The 19345-nt window shown below is 37.0% G+C and overlaps 1 protein-coding gene across 6 annotated transcripts in view; it reads left to right on the top strand.

The window, feature by feature from the left end:
• The window catches only part of BICRAL (BICRA like chromatin remodeling complex associated protein), a 42807-nt gene extending 25266 nt beyond the window's left edge, over positions 1-17541 (top strand). For 5 of the 6 annotated variants that reach the window (XM_056489000.1, XM_056488998.1, XM_056488996.1 and 2 more), the window contains 10 exons: positions 2196-2244; positions 2327-2395; positions 6472-8175; positions 9963-10062; positions 11269-11366; positions 13139-13200; positions 13308-13453; positions 13601-13695; positions 14860-14962; positions 15755-17541. In XM_056489000.1, coding sequence (XP_056344975.1) covers positions 2196-2244; positions 2327-2395; positions 6472-8175; positions 9963-10062; positions 11269-11366; positions 13139-13200; positions 13308-13453; positions 13601-13695; positions 14860-14962; positions 15755-16557 — 3229 coding nt within the window. In that variant the 3' untranslated portion in view covers positions 16558-17541. Of the gene's footprint in view, positions 1-2195; positions 2245-2326; positions 2396-4190; positions 4333-6471; positions 8176-9962; positions 10063-11268; positions 11367-13138; positions 13201-13307; positions 13454-13600; positions 13696-14859; positions 14963-15754 lie in introns of those variants that run through there. The other variant, XM_056489001.1, reaches the window with a different exon arrangement.
• The last annotated feature ends 1804 nt before the right edge of the window (positions 17542-19345 follow it).

The raw sequence follows: 19345 nt of genomic DNA, 5'->3' as shown, positions 1-19345 counted from the left end.
ACTGGGGATTTTGAACGGTCATGTGGGTTGATGAGGTGTTTTTTTTTGCCCCTCCTCCTTATTTCCATAACAGATTTATATGGAGATTTATAATTCTATATGGCAATCTCCAAAAATAATTAGGATAGCTGAAGCACGAGCAAGTTGTGTGGACTGTGTATGTGACAAGTTGCCTTCCTTTGGCTACCATTCATGTCATTATTCAAGAACAGATAATATGCTAGAAATGCATATAAAACACAAGAAGAGAATTGAGCTTTTCATGCTCACTACTTTGCTCAAACTCTGCTAGAAACTAGACTGACATCAGTCTCATAGCAGTTGCTCAAAGGTCATTCCCAGTTCATACAAGAATTTTTTACTGTCTTAAATGTAGGAAGTAAATAGACTTTTGACCTTTTTCACACACCTGAAAACTTCCAGTGAAACTAGTGAGTGCTTTAATTTCAGAAAGACCAAAATCCCCCCACAGTGGTTGCTGTAGTTTGAGGGTTGCTCTGGATGCTGTAACAAAAGCTGTGCCAGTAAAGGCTCAGTTCCATTCTGTGAAGTAACTGTTGTGTGAGGTTACTGATTGTGGCCAGGTGAAAACACTTCCTGCCTGGAACATAAAGATGATCATGGGACAGTTAAGTGCTCTCTCATGAGCATGCATCATGAGGGTCTTGCTACAAGATCACAGGTGGTCCAGAAGATGAAGTGCTCTCTATACAGATGAGTGTTGTGAAAAATTAGTGTTCTTGCTGCTGCTGGCAGCAATTATTTCTTAAGTATCTAGAAAAATGGAAACAATTTTTTTTCATCTGAGCTGTGATTTGGTAAGTGCCATTTAAAATTCCTTCCTCACTAAAGACAATATTTAAGGTGATAAAGTGTTCTTAAATTTTAATTGCATTTTTTACTGTTGAAAGACAGTGATAGTAATTAGTATTAAATGCCTTGGTCATTTTACTGATAAAATTCATGATCATAATAGATTCCTGTATGAGATCATGAGTTCTGTGCTCCTTAATTTTGAAATTCAGTCAAATCTACTATGAAAGTTACATTTTTATTATAAAATACATGTAACCATAATAGTAAGCATAATAGTACCATAATGTCCCCACCAAGTAGTGTCTAACATGTCTTTTGTAAAATCATGAAAACAGTCTGTTTTTTAAAAGAAGAAAAGAGAAGAGGTGTGTTTGTTCTTTTAGGAGAGTAGTTGTGAACCTGAAAGGTCTTTGACTTTATGCCTCTTTATTTTCTAGGACCATCAATCAAGGAAGAGACATTTTTAACTAATGCTTTCTTACATTATAATCTCCTGTTTCTAAAAAATGCTTTATTATTACTTGTTAATCAGTAAACATGTTTTAAAAATCAAAGAAATCCATGTCAGTTTACTCTTTCTGCTTAGGGAAATGCTGTATAATTGTTGCATTAGAATAATCCCATGTAACACAGCCTTTTGTTCATTTTACTTGATGTGTAGATACAACTAAACTAATGTAATTATATTTGTTTGAATTTCTTACACTCATTTTGTTAGATTATATATTTAAAATGAGTTCTATTTAGTGCTAGTGCTAAGTTAAATACACTCAAATTCATAATATTTAGTTAATTATTTCTATGGTTGGTTTCACTTGGAAAAGGTGCCACTTTTTTTTTTCATTATGGGACTTCTACTTTGTCAATCATAAATATTTATTAACTTGTGCTAAAGGTGACAGAACCTGTCAAAGGATCAGATTTGTAAATACCCTATTATAGCTAAACAAGGCATTACAGTTTAGCTATAGAAGAGGTGGTACCTGTTTTAGTTCTCACATTATTTGTTGGTAGTATATTCCTTAGGTTTTCTACTCTGTGCTGTCATTAATACCATGCTTTTCAAGAGAATATGAGTATCACCCTCAAAGGGAAATACAGTACAGTGCAACTAAAATTTTGTGACCAACATAGTTTATTTGCTTGAAATGCATTGTTATAATGGCAGCAGATATGATCAGTATCTGGAAGTTGTGCTGATAGAGAAACACAGATTTCCAGATGAAATAAACTTTCAGCTTTGCATTGGATTCAATGAAAGATGTGTTTTTACTAGAAACCTGACTTACATGAGTACAGTATGTGGCTTAGTTAAATTAGTCTCATTAGTAAAAAGGACTTCTAAAAAGTGTTAACTTCTTTATTTTTTCCCCCTTCAGGGACCCACAAGCGCTGAATTATTTTCTACATGGACCTAGTAGTAAATCTGTAAGTAGCATTGCTATGTGTTAGACATAGATAAGCTTCATTGAATGTGTTAGTTCTAAACATGGTTTTTGTCTTTTACCAGAGCAATGAAGACTTGACTAATGCAGAGTATTCTGTAGCCAACTCAAATTCAATTTTCGCCAACTCCAATGTAAGTGGGCATGAGATCAGTTGCATTACTATTGAGATTGCACGCTTCTGTATGCCTTTGCTTTGCTTTTATAAAACTGAATGAAGTAGATGTGGGTTTCAGCTTTTTCATGTAAAGCTCTGAATGCTAACACAGAACCTATCTTGTGCTGTTAGTGGGGAATTAATTGAAAAATACTGCGCTGTTGGGAGGTGTTTTGTAAATATGTAAAGCAGCTTGCTGAGCAGTGAAAATACTCTGGTGTAATTCTCCAGTAAACTGCACTCACAGCTTTAGTGATTGTAGGAGTAGTAGTGCTCAGAGATAGACCTTGAAAGTTAGTCATTTACATGCTTCCCATACATGCTAGGATGCCTTTTCGTTTCCTACTTACATTGATCCTGAGCTTGCAGGTTTTTTAAATTAATGAGTGGGGTTTTTTTCTCTCTTTTTTGTATTTTTTTCTTTAGACTTAGGAGTTAATTTGGAATGTGTCCTTTTTGTAACTTCAGTGTTAGGGAAGTTGCTTTAAATTCATTAGGTGTTGCAAGAAGTCTTCAATGCTCCTTCTTGCCAGGAGTGCATTGCAGCCCTGGATCATGTTTCACACAATGAGGTTGTAGAATCCCAATCTTTGGTGATAAATTCAAGGCCAATCTGCTCTAGTGTAGGTGGTAATCATGCTTTGAGTAGAACATTGGACTGGATGACTTGAGATCCCTTCAGATCCACATTTCTTTGGTTTCATTGGTGTGTTTTTGAAAATGAATTGTTAATCCTTCAATTAAGTTGAGTACATAGAATAGGATTTTCTTGGTAATTCCTCTTGCTATTGTACTATTACCTTGACTCTGTTCCATATTTGTAACAGATACGTGGATACACTTCTAGGTGTGTAAGGACCTTAAATAATTGACATGAAGAAATTCTGAAAACTATTAATCCATGTGTGGGGTACCAGTGACTTTCCTGTAGGCACAGTAGTGTAATGGGAAGAGTTTGTCCTGTCCTTCCCCTTTCAGGATTGTTATTAAATATTGTAGAAGAAACAGACAAGCTGGTTGAGATAATGGTGAGGGAGTAGGATACCAAGAGTGACAGGGATGCCCAATTTTCAACTGATAGGCAACGGTGGTTTCAGCTTGATACTAGGCTGGCCATTAGCAGACAGCAGATTCCTGTACACAGCACTGGCAAATGTGGGGTTTGAGGACTTATCCTAGGAAAAACCAGGTTTGGGGAAAAAAAGTGTGACATATGACATGTATTTGTCATAGCCTAGACTTCCTAGTTGTTCTTTGTAGATATCCTTCTCATAAGCATGACTAGGTAGGCAGGAGTCAGGTGTTTCTGGTGTATTTTCAGAAAGTGGGTTTCTTTGAGAACTTTTGAGGGGCAGTGGGAGATTCTGGACAAGGTGGGGTTATTGCCTAGTGAGAAATAAAAATATTTGGTGAAAGCTAAGAGTTTTCTTGTGTATGAGATTGGGGGTAGGTAATCTAGAAGGCAGGTGATCAGAGGAGCAGGGATTCCTAGTGTATGTTCCCAGGATGGCATACTACAGTTTAATCCTAAGCATGCTCTGTCCTCATCCTTTTTATCTTCATAAGGAACACCAATGCCATTTTCACTTCCCTCCTCCCTCCTGTGAGAGCCCTGTGCTGACATAAGTGAAGAATGACTTGATTATAAATGCAGATTTCTACAGTTTATTGGGAAGAAACAAGTGTTACCATAAACAGATATTTTCACAGTCCCTGCTTATAAAATGGGATAGCTGAAAAATTACATGCTTCTGAAGCTTTTGTCTTTAAAGTTTTTGCAGGTACTGAAAGTTCTGTCTTTGTATATATTCAGAATTGCTACCATGAAGTAGGATTGACTGTCTTGCTGCCCGTCTCATGCCTTTCAGTGGCAGAGTTTACAAATTCAGTGTCGAGGGTTCAGTGCCTCAGCTGGTAAGCATGCTTAGCCAACACCTAACACAAGCAAGATGAAGTTCCTGCTGACTGTAGGAAAAGAAAGCACTATCCACTCTTCCCACTCTCTTACACTGCCCCCATGCCCCATCCCAACCTTCCCTGAGTTGATTGAGTCTGTACCACCTCTGCTGATTCCAGGTTGGTTGTCTGTGGCAGTAGTTGAGAGGCTTCCCTAGACATTACCCTGTTACCTGGCTTGTACTGAGTGGCTTCTTCCATTCTCCTGTTACAGTATAATAGGATAGCATAGGAGAACAGAATATTCATGGAGCCAGTGAGAATAAGGCTCTTCTTCTTGGTCAGCAGATTCATGAAGCTGCAGAGGCTTTGATTTCTTCTTGAAATTAGCATGGTATTCTGCATGGCTCTTCTGAATCTGGACACTAGTGGTTCAGATGTTAACTTGGAAGGTTCCCATTTTTGATATAAAATTGTTTTCTAATATTAAATAGTCCTGGGAACAGGGAATGAAGCTGGTGATTCTCTCTTCCGGTGGGAGAGTTTTAAGCTATTAATCTTGATTGCATGTAATATTATTTGTGTTATTATTGGTAGTAGTAATAGTTGTATTGTTTGTACTAACTGGAATAGCATTAGTTGCACTGTTTAAGTTACACAGTTGTAAAAGGTTTTGGTTTGGTCATTTCCTTGGAGACAACTTGCAGATGCAATAGGGAATTCTCCTCAGAACCTGACACTAAGAGTCCTAATTATGGCCTAATTAGTGATGCCTTTTTACTCTGCCCAGTGGTAGCTAGGTACAGTTGAGAACCTGATGTCTAGCTTTAGATGTTCCTGAAGTCTCCTCAGTCACTGAGACATTTAAGCGGTGGTTTAATTCCTCTATTAACGTAAATGTTAAAAGCTTGCTGTCATTTCCTAGTTGTAACTTGAACATATTTTATCTAATCTTCAGGAAAATCTTTTGATATCTTAAAACATGACTGAAGTTTCAGAAAATACAGGTTTTTCAGAAGCAGATTGGGGTAAAATTCTGAATAAATGTGCTTGGGGAACTGAAGTTAGGGTGGGGACATCGTTGCATGTGATAATTATGGCTTGCAGCATCTTCACTGTTTACATGAGGTGAAAACAAGCGTCTATGACCTTCAAGGAGTGAAGGCTTAGAGTAAGAATGTGACTGATAATTGCACACCCACAGTTTCCATTTATCCTGACCTAAAAAGAAACTGGTTGTTGCTTCTGAATAGCTGAGATGTGATCATGCAGTTTAGAAAGGAGTACTTTGACTTAAAACTATTGTGAGTATTATTCTGCATTTAAATTAAAAATTCTATCTGCAGAAGCCTGATGCTTGTGTTGTGTAGAGTTTCTGGACAGAACTTTGTTTTAGGAAGATATTGTAGGCCAGAGTAAATAGGTTTTAATTTTCCTTATCATGGTGTTAATGGATATGGATTTGAAGGATTTTTTTCATTAAGGATGCCACTTAATATTTGTAGTAGTTCCAATGTTTATTGCTATCAGGATCTTTTTATGAGCATAAACCACAATCTGACACCTTTTTTTCTTACTCCCTTGTTTCTAATTTTTTTTTTTACAAGGAATTAGCATAATGCCTTAACTTGTTGAAATGGTCACTATTTTATGCTAAGTGATTCTTGAAATGCTAGTAGGATTTTGGAGGCAAATCTCGTTTGATAGAAGTCAGTGAAAGGAAAGCTTTCTTCTGCCTTTTCTCTGCTTCTGTTGCTACTGAAGCCTTGACCCAAACTGAATTAGAGTGGAGGTGTTTTTCCTCCTTGTTTCTTTTATCCTTTTGTCAGTAGAGTGCTCCGCTTGAGGAAGGGAAAATGGCACTTAGAGAGCATTTCATGTACTCTTCAAACAGTGCAGCTGTAGAGCTAAGAGCTGTGTGTTGAGAGATTTGAGAAGGGAAAGGAGAGAAGTGTCTCCAGCAGTGTGAGGGTTGAGAAGGATATCCATGACCTGTTTGTGCTGGCTCACTGTATGGGGTCAACATCACCCTGCACATGCTATGGCAAGAGTAGAATTCTGTCTAGAAAGTTTGCTTGCATGAAAAAATAACTAATGAGGAAACAAAGCAGATGCTGGAATTTCTGAAAGTGATTTATTTCTTGTTTTGCATTTCAGAACACTGATCCTAAGTCGTCTGTAAAAGGTGTAAGTGGTCAGCTTGGAGAAGGGCCTAGTGATGGACTTCAGCTGTCCAGTAGCCTTCAGTTTCTTGAAGATGAACTTGTGTCTTCTCCTTTACCTGATCTTACTGAGGATCAGCCTTTTGATATTCTTCAGAAGTCCTTGCAGGAGGCCAATATTACTGAACAGACTTTGGCAGAAGAGGCATATTTGGATGCCAGTGTAGGTTCTAGCCAACAGTTTGCACAAGCTCAGCTTCATCCTTCTTCATCAGCATCCTTTACTCAGGCTTCTAATGTTTCTAATTACTCAGGTCAGACGTTGCAACCTATAGGAGTTACTCAAGTGGTACAGCAACCTGTTGGAGCATCTTTTGCAAGCAATACAGTCGGTGTGCAACATGGCTTTATGCAACACGTTGGAATTAGTGTTCCTGGCCAGCATTTGTCTAATAGCAGCCAGATTAGTGGTTCTGGGCAGATACAGCTGATTGGTTCATTTAGTAATCAACCTTCCATGATGACCATCAATAACCTCGATGGATCTCAGATCATACTGAAAGGCAATGGTCAGCAGACACCTGCAAACATGAGCAGTGGCCTCTTGGTTCATAGACAAACTCCAAATGGGAACTCGCTGTTCAGTAACTCAAGTTCAAGTCCAGTAGCACAACCCGTAACTGTTCCATTTAACAGCACAAATTTTCAGACTTCATTGCCTGTCCATAATATCATCATTCAAAGGGGTTTGGCGCCAAACTCTAACAAAGTTCCTATTAATATCCAACCAAAGCCTATTCAGATGGGTCAGCAGACTGCTTACAATGTGAATAACTTGGGAATACAGCAACATCATGTACAGCAAGGGATTCCATTTGCTTCTGCAAACTCACCTCAAAGTTCAGTAGTTGGTCCTCATATGTCTGTTAATATTGTTAATCAACAGCAAAATACAAGAAAATCAGTTACACCTCAGACAGTTAGCAATGCTGGAGGTAGTATTGTTATCCATTCTCCTATGGGACAGCCTCCTGCGCCTCAAAACCAGTTTCTCATACCTACAAGTTTGTCTGTTAATTCTAATTCAGTTCATCATGTCCAGGCCATAAATGGACAACTTCTTCAGACTCAGCCTTCCCAGCTGGTTCCTGGCCAAGTGTCTGCTGAGCATGTAATGCTCAACAGGAACTCTACAAACATGCTAAGAGCCAACCAGTCGTATTCAGGACAGATGCTGAATAATCAGAACACAGCTGTTCAGCTTGTTTCAGGCCAGACATTCACAGCTCCTGGAAATCAAGTTATAGTAAATCATGGAACTTCCCAAATTGTTGGTGGACAGGTGCCACTGCAGCAGGCGTCGCCAACCGTGTTGCATTTGTCACCCAGCCAAGCTAACGTTTCTCAAGGCAGATCGAGTTTTACCACCATGTCACCTGGGCAGTCCACAGTCTCAAATATGTCAGCTTCTAACAGATTTGCTGCTGCAAGTTCTTCTGGTTCAGTACACCCCAGCCTGGGAGCATCAGTGCAGTCTGTCGCTTCGGGAGGCAACTTCACAGGTGATCAGCTGGGCCAGAGCAGAGCTCAAGTTGCTGTCAGTGCATCGCATCGTCTTCCAGCATCCTCCTCCAAGTCTGTCAGCACCTTCAGTCACACCTCTGTGGCAGTAACACAGCAACAGTTTGCCTTTGGTCAGGTATGAAAGCTGCTTGAGGGTGAGCTGTGCTAAAATACTCAATGTTAATTTTGCTGGTTTGTATTGTTACAAATACTGTGGAACTGCTGAAGATTACGGTAACCCAGTCATCGTTTCACTTGGTATTTTCTAAATCTGTCACTGAGTGAACAATGCTGTCACTTTGATTAATTCCAAATATTTTGTTGGTGATTTATAGTATTGTTTTCAAAAGTGCTTAGCATTGATGCATTTCTGCTCCTGTTTAAAGGAATGGGCATTGTAAGTTTATACAATTTTGAGCTCTCCTGTAAACCTTACCATAAAGGCTCAGATTCATTTTTAGCACTTAAAAGTCTTTTGACCTCACTAAAAGCTATGCATTTGCAAGGTTTGACATACTGAAATTAGAGATGAAAAGATTTCTTGGGCTTCCTTTTATTATTTATCACATTGGCACTTTTGTTGTGTATGCCTGGAGCAGTTAGAAGCTTTCAAATTTAATGCAAAGACAATGATGCAAATGTTTCTTAGAATCCTTAAAAAGAAATCCCTTTTAAAGCAATTGGTACAAGCATAACAAAAATATATTCTAACCTGTAAGAAATCAAGGTAGTAGTTAAAAAAAAAAATCTGAATTTGCTTTGAAGGTTGGATGTGATCTATTTTGTCCAGTAGATACACTTGCAGTATATATTAAACTCAGATATTTCTGTTTTCATAAGTGAATTTAAAAACAATCAAAATTTTAAAAGAAAAGAAATTAATAGAATTCCAGAGTGAGCTGCCAATTTTAACTCAGTGACTCAGTGACTTTTCACACAGTTAGCAATAATTTGTCCTTTTAAATTTTATTAAAAATTTTTTTACATTTTTAAACTTTTTTTTTACTTTTTTTTTCTATTTTAAAATACTGGTCACTCTCTCAGCATGCATTTGCACTAATTAGATCTTTCTCTTTTTGTCTTTTACTTCTTTTACTTAGATCTTTCTCTTTATCCAAAGGCCTGATGGATTTTTTTTTTTTAACTAAACCCCAAATCTGCAGTTAAATAATGTCTTAGAAAATAATGTGTATTTAAAAAATTAGAATGAGCATGTTGTAGAAACACATTTGTAGTCCTTGCTGAGACTTCTGGTGCAGGTTGTAACATTTTATTTGCTGATGAGTAATTTGATGCTGGTCTGACTTTCTCTTCATGTGTCTACATCTTCCTGTTTGCAGATTATGTGCTGGGTCAGTGAGTTTCAGCAGTTATAAAAGCAGAATATTTCTTATTGTTGTAAAAGATCATTTTGTTTTCTTGCTGAAATTTCAGAGCTGTGAATGGGAATTTACATAGAAAAAAATGCCACTATTTGCCAGAATCTTTTTAGTTTGTTTGTTCTTGCATTTTAAACATTGTACTTTATACTAAACCATGTATCATTTAGTTGCTAAGCAGTGGAGGGTTTGTTCTACTGCAGGTATTTTTTGTTGGGAAAGCAGCATTGTCTTGCAGTTTGGGAACTGTGAGAAGCTGACTTTTCTGAGGGCCACTTGTGGGAAATCAGGGGTCTTAGAGAATGCAACTGGTATGTATTTGTGCTGTTAGTGTAATTTCTGGTCCTTTCTGATTTACTTTATAAAATTCTAGAACTTGGAGGGATTGAGATGTGTGAAATTTCACCACTGATGAGTTTGAAGTTAAAAAAGTATACACAGATGAATTTTAGGTGCCTTTTCCTTATTTTTCTTAAAGCTTTCAGTAAAGATTTCACTGTGATTTTTTTAAAAATTTGTTTTTTATTTTATGTATGTGGCACAGAAAAAAGCTGTGAACCAGACATCACCAGTTTCTGCATCGAAGACACAGGACAATTTAAGACAGCCTCAGCTAACAAGTCTTCTGAGCAACACACTATCAGGTCAACTAAGGTCTTTTTAACATAATTTTCTTAATTTTCTCCAGCAACAGAGATTCATTCTTCTTCAGTGTGTCAGACTTGCACTGATGCTCATAGGATTCTAAGGGTTGTTGGAATCTTATTTTTAGAAGAATTCAAGCTATATTTTTTCAGTATTGAATGGTGCTTTGATTTTTCCCAACCATGGTACTTCATTTTCTAGAGTGAAAAGTTGAATCTTCAAAATTAGCAGTTAGTTCTCCCCTCTACAAAATCCAAAATTGTATGTTCTTTCATTTTTCTTCTTTTTTTTTTTTTTTTTTTAACTTATGAAAGTAGAAACAAATAATTTTCAAAATACAGATATCTGCTAAAATTCCATTAAACTTCTAGAATGTGGTGGCTGCTTCAGTTACAGAGGGAAGAGAAATAGGTATTACAAGGTTATGTGCAGGCTGTCATCACTCACTTTGTTCTTGAATGTGTCACTTTCAGTTAGAATAGTTCATGCATTGTTCATGGCAAAATAGCAGCTTTTCAAGCAGGACTGTGCTGCTGAAAGAGCAAAACCACTACATTCAAGGCAAGCAGAAAAATGCAGTAACCTTCCTGTACTCTTTGTACATAAGTTCCTTTTGAAAAAGGTTCTGTACTCTGCCTTGCTTTTTCTTTCCTTGTGTACTGTTATGTATAAGCTGTCCAGGCAATTCTGTTCAATCTGCGCTGTTTCTTTGGGGGAAAAAACACAAATTCTTACTTGTTCCAGTTGTAACATAGCATGACTGATGTTTGGATTATGAAGCAAGGCAATTGGAGGAAGTCTGCCTATCTAAAAAAATCTAGGGAAAAAATATGCTTGCTGTCCAAGTACTTCCAAGAGCTCTAGAAAAATTTGTGTAATGCACTTGATGGAGGGTTAGTACTAAAAGCTTGATAAAATTTACTGTATGATTTTAGGTAAATTGTTGGGACACTAAACTTAAAATACTTGAAATTCTTCTTATGTTGCAGTACCATGTAGGATGATGTGATTTATACCTCAGGATTTTTGTGGTTTTCAGGACAAAATATCAGTCCTGTTTGATTTTTGAGCTGGTTTCTCCACAGGATAGTTGCACTAGTGCTTTTATCTTTTCTAAAACCTAAGGTAAAATTATCAGGATAGGTATGCAAAATTACTCTGCTCTTGCTTAGGGTGACAAGAGTATTTTAAACTTTTTTTAATAGGACAGGACTCTGGAGGAAAAATCATTCAACAATCTCTAGGAACAGCACAGCCACAAGAAAAAGTGATAGGATCATCATCAGTTCAGCAGAGTATACAGGTAGAGAATACTTCTATTTATATTTTCTTGTCTGTCATTGTTTTTTCTGGGATAGAGTTAATTTTCTGTTTTGTAGGTGGTACAGTGCTGTGTTTTGGATTTAGGATGTGAATAACACTGATAACACACCAGTGTTTTAGTTACTGAGCCATGCTTAGTCTGCAAATCATGGCCTTTCCAGTGCCCCATGCTGTGCCACTAAGGTGGTGCAGAGCCAGGACAGCTGGCCCAAACTGGCCAGAGGAATATCCCATACTATGGAACATCATATTCTGTGTATAAATGTAGGAATTGCCTGTGAGCTGGTGATCACTGCTCGGGAATGGGGTGGACATTGGTCAGAGGGTGCTGAGCAATTGTATTTTGCATCACTTGTTTCTCCTGGTTTAATTCCCCCTTTTTCTCTTTTTCATTACAACTTTATAATAACTATCATTACTATATTATTTTATTTTGTTTTTAAACTGTTCTTTCCAACCCACAAGGTTTACTTTTTTCCTAATTCTCTTCTCCACTGGGGTGAAGGGAGGTAGTGAGCTTATAAGTAAGGAATCATTGTAGGTTTTTTGTAGAGTATATGAACTCTCTCAAACTTAACAAATTCTACCTTGACATAATAAATGTTGGTTATTTTGCAAATTGATACATGCTGCTTTGAGATCCAATTCAGTAAGTGGACTCTGACTGTAGTGTTCTCTGAAGATAATTTTGTATCCCATAGCAATTCTTTATTGAGTTGGCTAAAAGTTTGACCGACTCGTTTCATTATTTCTTCCAAACTCAGCTGTTCTCTAGCTGATTGGGAGAAGGTGGTTTGTGAGAAGTAGAAAAGTTCCACCTGATATTTTTCTGTTTTATTCTTTACTGCAGTCCTCTTTCTTTGCCATCAAAATTCTCCCGCATAACAAAAGTGTGTACAAAAACACTGTCCAGGATGAGTTTCTTTTGGAGAGGATCTGACTTAGAATTTTTGTTTGTAAATGTATTTGTCAGTGCAGTAGGACAGGAATGTTTTTACATGTCTTATTAATGTACATGTAGAGCAGAAGGTACAGTAGTGCTCAGTTAGGTGCTCAGCCTGATTGTGTAATAGTTGGTCAGATTTCATTCTGCTTGGTGGTAACTACTTTTTTTGCTCTGAAGTTGGAGGCTTTTTGAGGCAAATATTCCAGTGTGCCTGCCATGACTCTTTACCCCCCTCAGAGAACCTGAGGTCTTAGGAGAGTGTTCCCAGGAAAAATCTTGATTTCATTAAATGTCTAAGTAAAGGAGAAAATGAATTTGATCTCTACCTGACAGGTATATCTGTAGCATTGACACTGAAATAGAATTCCTAGAATGACTTCTACTACCCCCCAGCTGCTGTGGCTTTTGAGAATTTAAGTGCACAACCTTAGCCTGCTTTCCTCACAGATACTCTAATCATATCAGGCAAGATGGTATCTTCTGAGAAATGCAGACAGTTTGTATGAGCAGATTTGTAAAAGTTTTTATTTGTCTCTTCTTTGCATCTGTTAAATTTGATCGTCTCTTTCTTAGTGAAATACATAAGGCACAACAGTGGAATTAGTCCACAAACAACATTTCAGACCTTTGGTTTATTTTTGTGGATACAGTGCCTTGTGAAAATAGGAGATAGTTGAAAATGTTTATACTTATGTGGTGGTTACAGTTAGTGCTGGTGATGTACCTAATTGAGAGAAACAAATCCTGAAACTTAGGCTTTGCAAATGAGGGGATATATTGTAATTTGTCTTTTATCTTGAACTTAGGTGGATGGTCATTTAGTTGGACAGAAAAGGCCTGCTGCTAAACAGTTAACTAAAGGAGCTTTGTAAGTCACCGTTTCATTGTAATTTTGTTGCAGAAACCTTAATTTTTAGTTTTGTCAATGTAAAAACTGTACAGTACGTTAAATATCTATCATTAATTTTTTTGTAGTATTCTGCAACAATTACAGAAGGATCAGGTGCATGCTGTGACACCAGATAAAAGTCGGTTCAGATCATTAAATGATGCAGTTCAGAGACTCCTTTCATACCATGTGTGCCAGGGATCGTTGCCAACAGAAGAAGATTTAAGAAAAGGTAACTTTCTTTTTAAAATTTGGCAGTAAGTTTGTAATCATATTGAGAGAATTCTCAATGTGAATTAGAGCAATAAGAAAAGGATAATTTTAAAATTTGTGCAGGTTATTGAAGAGCAGTGTTTGAAAGTGTCCTTTGTCTTTCTAGTGGACAATGAATTTGAATCTGTAGCTACACAGCTTCTGAAGAGGACGCAGGCTATGCTGAACAAATACAGATGTTTGCTTATAGAAGATGCAATGGTAAGGTGTAGAACCCAGGTACACTCTGTTTATGGGATGGGATTAAGTTTGTTAAAAAAATACCTACAGAACAGGCACATTAACTTCTGTTCTCTGCTTCTGCTTTGCTCTTACACTGTGATAGTCAGGAGGGTGATTTTTGTGTATTTCTGTGGCTCATGGAACCTGAAATAATGTTGATGTTGTCCATTCATAGGCCTCCAGCTATATTACAATTGTAGCCAAATCATGTTACGGTTTAGGAAATCCTTGTCCTTAAAAGCTAGGTGCAAGTTCATCAGAAGTGCTTCTGATTTAAGTGCTTTCACAATCCCAGGTATGAGGTAAAATAAAGCTGACAAAGTTGCTTTAAGAATGTATTTTAAAAGGATCAGGAAATGCCATTGTGACTTTAGACATGCTAGTTTTCAAGCCTGGAAAAGTTTTGAATTTGAGTATAATAGACATTTAGATAGAGACAGTAATACATAACTGTTAGAATTAATATGGTTTTAAAGCTAGCAGTTGTGTTGTAAAAGGTCCTAGCCATTAAATATTTGTAAGTATTTGCAGGTGCAAAGAGAGGATGGAGGTTGAGATTTGGTTTTTTAGCATCTAGTATGTTGTATGGCAAATACCATTTAGTAATTTTGAAAGATTTATTTCACATAGCATTCAGGTTTGAAACCAGTTGCCTGTGTGACGGCCTAGTGCAGTGAATGTTTTCTGTGATGGATGGATCCAACTGGCTTGAAGACACTGTAGCAAAATGCAGCTCTGCCTCAGCTAGTTAAAAGGATGGGAGAGAAGTGCAAGGATGATGATAGGGTGGTCCCAGTTTAAGGTTTTTGCTGGTTGATCCCCTAAAAGAGAAGGATAGTGTACGAAGTAAAAAAAAAAATAGTGGTATATAGTAGTAAGCATACTCAGTCGTGATACAACTAGAATAGCAATTCCCTGTTTTAAAGTCTTTCCCAAATAAAATTTTCAGTACAATGTGAATAATATTTCATGATTGAGTTTCAGTAGTGGTTGGGTCAGAGTCAGCTGTTGAATTGTGAGTGTTCTTCACAAATAATAGAAGAAGTTTCTTTTTCTCTGAAAATTAACTAAGCTATCAATGTTTTGATTTGGTACCAACATGAGTCACTACAGAGATTGGTTGTTTTTTCCCTTTCCCTCCAGCGGATAAACCCCTCTGCAGAAATGGTTATGATTGATAGGATGTTTAACCAGGAGGAAAGAGCATCTCTGACCCGGGATAAGCGTCTTGCACTTGTGGATCCTGGTAAGTAATGCTCAACTTCTAAATTAAGTGTAGAGTGTTTAAAAATAGTTGTGGCCACAGTGAGGCACTGATTGCTATGGATTCCAGTTGTTGAAATCCTGAATAAGCATTTGCAAGATAACTTTGTATGACTCCAGAATCCAACAATCCAGAGACACTGTAGGGTTGAAGCAGTTATTTGTGGGGAAAAAATATTTTACATGTTTGGCAGAAACAGTATTTTACTGTTTGACAGCAGTCCTGACTCCTGCAGTGCCTCCATTCTAGCAGGGAAGAGTCTGAGTTTGCTTGCAGCCCGAAGGAACAGCACTGTTTGAGGTGTGAATACTCATGTTCATCTTAATGAAGTGTTGCTCTTGGAGTGTCATGGCTGTTTAAATGGCAGCATTTTTAACTGGGATATTGTTAAACATAGCACCTGGAAACACACTAATTGTGTAATACTACAGCTATGATTTGTTTAGAGGTTCTGCATGATCTGCATATTTTTAAAGATATTCACAGGTTGTGTTGTAGAAATTATTAATCTCCAGAGACCATATTTGCATATTTAGAATGCTGGGAAGTGCCCTTAATCTGGTTTTACAGTGCACATACGTGAGCAGTTTGCTGATTAATTTAGTGCTAATCTCCTGTACACAGCAGAACACTTAAACATATGAACATCTCTTAAAGACCCAGATCTGTAAGCTGTGAATGTTATTTGAATTTCAGTACTCAGGAACTGCGTTGGAGTGTCAGTTATTTAGATGTGTAGGTAATTTTAGTAAAATGTTGCTACTTACTTTTCAGATGGTTATCAGGCCGATTTTTGTTGTTCTGCCAAACCATTTGAGAAAACAGCTGAAGAAGCACAGTCCAGCAAAAGTGACCATCAATCTAGCAAAACATTACCTTCTCGAAGTCAGACTACCAAAACCCAAGCCAGAGACCGACCAAAATCCAGCTCAGCAGAGTCCACAAATCACAGTAAACTTCCTCTAGTGCCTAACAACATTCTGACACCACAAGAAGGAAAAGCTTCCTCTAAAAAATCTGAGAGCCTCACTAAAGCTTTAAAGTTTGAAAAAGCTAATTGTTCTTCTGAGAGCCAATACGTGGCTGTTTCAGAAGAAAGGATGAGTGGGAAAGATCTTGCCAAGTCCACTGAGAATTCTTTGAGTTCTGAAGACTTGTCAAAAATTGTGTCAAGAGGCAGTCAAGGAACACACAATAAAATATCGAGGAACACAGTTCAGCCTTTCTCAAAGGTAACGTGTAATAATTCACTTCAAGACAAAACTCTGAGGAGCTCTCCAAAGAATGAGGTTTTGCATCCTGATAACAGGAAAGGCTCTGGTGAACCCCAGCAAGACTTACTGCTCAGTAAGAGTTTAGAAACTACGTTTAAAAACATCTTGGAACTTAAAAAAGCTGGGAGGCAGCCACAAAATGAGGCAGCAAGTAGTGGCTCCGTTGATTTAGAGTTCCCTAATTTTTCACCTATCGCTTCGCAAGAGAACTGCCTGGAAAAATTTATTCCAGACCACAGTGAAAGTGTTGTAGAAACTGACTCTATTTTAGAAGCAGCTGTAAATAGTATCTTAGAGTGTTAATAGTTACAGTACCATGGACAAGTTATGTTTCTCTTAGCAGAAGCAAATGTGAATGACACCACAAGTACAGCCTGACATGCATTTAAGGTTAACCTTTCTAAACTAGATTCTGTTCTGTGTTTGAGAGCAATACTCATTGTGGTTACAGTGAGATATCCAAGTAAAGTTAATCCTTGTTAGAATGCAGTCTGTTAGGGCCTTACTGTTTCAAGTATTATTATGATAGTGCTTTTGGTAATTGAGCAGTACTGCAACATAACAAGGTTGCAGATCGTTAGGCCCTATATAATACGGTATAATATACTGACAATCACAGTCATTTGAAAGGATATATTTATTGAGGAAATGTTTTTAAAGAGTGATGGAAGCAACAATTCTCCCTTACCCTTCTCTTCCACAAATCATCAAAATTTTAGTTTTTCTGAAAAACCCACTGTACCTCTATTCAGAAGTGATTATTTGCTTTGTTAATGAATCTGAATTCTTGGATTCTTAAGTTGGAAGGAAATCATCAGTGTGTTTACAAGGCTTCATAATTTAAACTTTAAGTGCTTTTCTATTGCTTTCTGAGCAGAAACTAGTACTTGATATATTTGTAGTGGGTAACTTTAGTCTGTGGGATGATATTATATGATCTTAGTCACAGTGGCATGATATGGAATAATAAATGCTTGACTAAGGAAGGTAGAATGGAAGCCAGTAAATAGCAAAGTGTACAGGATGAGGCCATGATAGAGCCATGAATTTATATATATAATACATATATGTTATCTCTTGAGGAAAAGATTTTGCATTTTATAATTGGATGTAGTCAGCCTTGAGTCTTTCTGAAGTGGTATAAATGTTTTTTTTTTTTTAATTTGTTGTTTGTTTTTTGGTTTTTTTTAGACCAAGTGTCAAAAGCACTTTTATTTGAAAACTGTATTTGTAGCTTATATTTTAAGAGGATATTAGCCTTACTCTGATTAAATTTAAAGGCCAGTGTTTATTTTTGATTTCTTTTTTTGCTTTTTACTGTCAGAGAATGTTAAATCTTCCACTGTAGCAGTCATAATTATCAAGATATGTACAGACCAAAGTTGATCAGCAATCCCATTGTTAAACATATCAAAAAATGTGTAATTATTAATTCATATTGTAAAGCCAAGTGAAACCATTGCATGGTTTGTATTTGGCTTGCTGTCATGTTGTTAAGATAGAATCTTATTATTTTATTTATTTATTTTAATCTATGACTTTTTTTTGCTGCCCATGCTGCTTTGTTCTAGTTTACTTTGGTCATGAGTGCTTTTGTGCACATAAGCGCGCTGACGTTCGTCACGTGTGTGTAGTACATATGTCTGCTCAGGAGGATCCAGCTTTTGTGGTTTCTAAGGTATGCTCATGTTCTCCCCCAGAACTTCTCCACCATTTCTCAGAAACCTTACCAGCCATTTCCCAGATGTGCTGAGTATGATTTTCATTATGTAAGAGGCTCATTGTGACAAGCTGTGGTTGTCAGTCAGATTACCGGGAGAGAAACCAAAAGGTTTTGCTGATGTGTAATTCTGTCCATCTGAATGGCATAGAAGGAAGCAGAGTTAGACCCTTGAGATAGTAGAACATTACAGTGCAACTCAGTATTGAGCTACAGTCCACTGTCAGACCACTAAAGGAAACCAAATCTAGAAAGCAATGAGAGAAAGATGAACTTCCTTAAAACTCATTTCCCCTTCAACATGAATGGAAGTACTGGTTTTGTATGTTACTAATTGCCATTTAAAAAAATTGTGCCAATTTAAAAGTATGTGTTTGTTAAAACCCTACATTCCCAAGTGTTCTATGAAATATTAATAAGTATTGCCAGTTTTAAATTTTAAGTTGGGTATCCACAGAATAGACTCTCAGGCAGTTAGTTGTTTTCATATTGGCAAAACTGACAAGATAGTCTTCACCTATTGCCTTTTTAGATTTAATAATATTCTCATGGCTGTGTATCCTGATGCATATTTTATTTTATCTCTTTGGAAACTTAACCATTCTGAACTATTTAAGAAGGAGAGCAGTAAGTTACACAGCTGTATGTTAACTAGTTAAATGTTTCTTTTATTGAGGAAAAAAAGTGAAGTTGCACATTCATCAGTCCCCTTGCTTATTGTACCACTTCAAATGGGTATGGGGGTTTCCAGCCTCTCTACAGCAAATATGTAACTGAAGTATCAGGGTATGTGTCTTCAATTGGGTCTCATTGGGAAGGGGGGACAATGGCATGTAAAAAATGACAAAAGTAATCGTGGTTGATTTGGTCAGACCCATTTCTCTGAACTGCTGATGAGAGGAACCCCTTGAACAATCCTAGTAAGATTGATCTTAGATTGTTAGTGTTCTGTCATTCACTCCTTTGAATTCAATTCTAAAGGAATTCTGGTACGTGGTGAAGCAGTAAATGAAAGAATTGTATTTTTGTGGTGCTTAAAAAAAGTTCATTAATCATATGGGCTCAAGTCCAGCAAAGTATTGTGAATGTGCATGACTTGAAACATGTTTTCATTATTTTGCTGGATCAGCATTGTGATTTCAATGTTATTTAATACTGCCTAATATTAAAACGAATTTTAAACTGGCAATTAAGAAAACTATGTTCATTTTGAAGATTTTGGTATAATTTATCTGTTAGAGTAGGGAGGCCTTACAGACTGACTTCACTTAAAGAGGATGTGTCACTTATTGTCAGCGTGGTATGGACTTTATTTGCTTAAATACCTTCATTTGTAAAGTATGTCTCACTTGAAATTGCTTTGTATACATT

The sequence above is a fragment of the Oenanthe melanoleuca genome, chromosome 3 (assembly GCF_029582105.1).
Source record: "Oenanthe melanoleuca isolate GR-GAL-2019-014 chromosome 3, OMel1.0, whole genome shotgun sequence".
NCBI classification, from domain to species: Eukaryota; Metazoa; Chordata; class Aves; order Passeriformes; family Muscicapidae; genus Oenanthe; species Oenanthe melanoleuca.
Note: the sequence above shows the minus strand (reverse complement) of the source record. Positions and strands in the feature narration are given on the sequence as shown.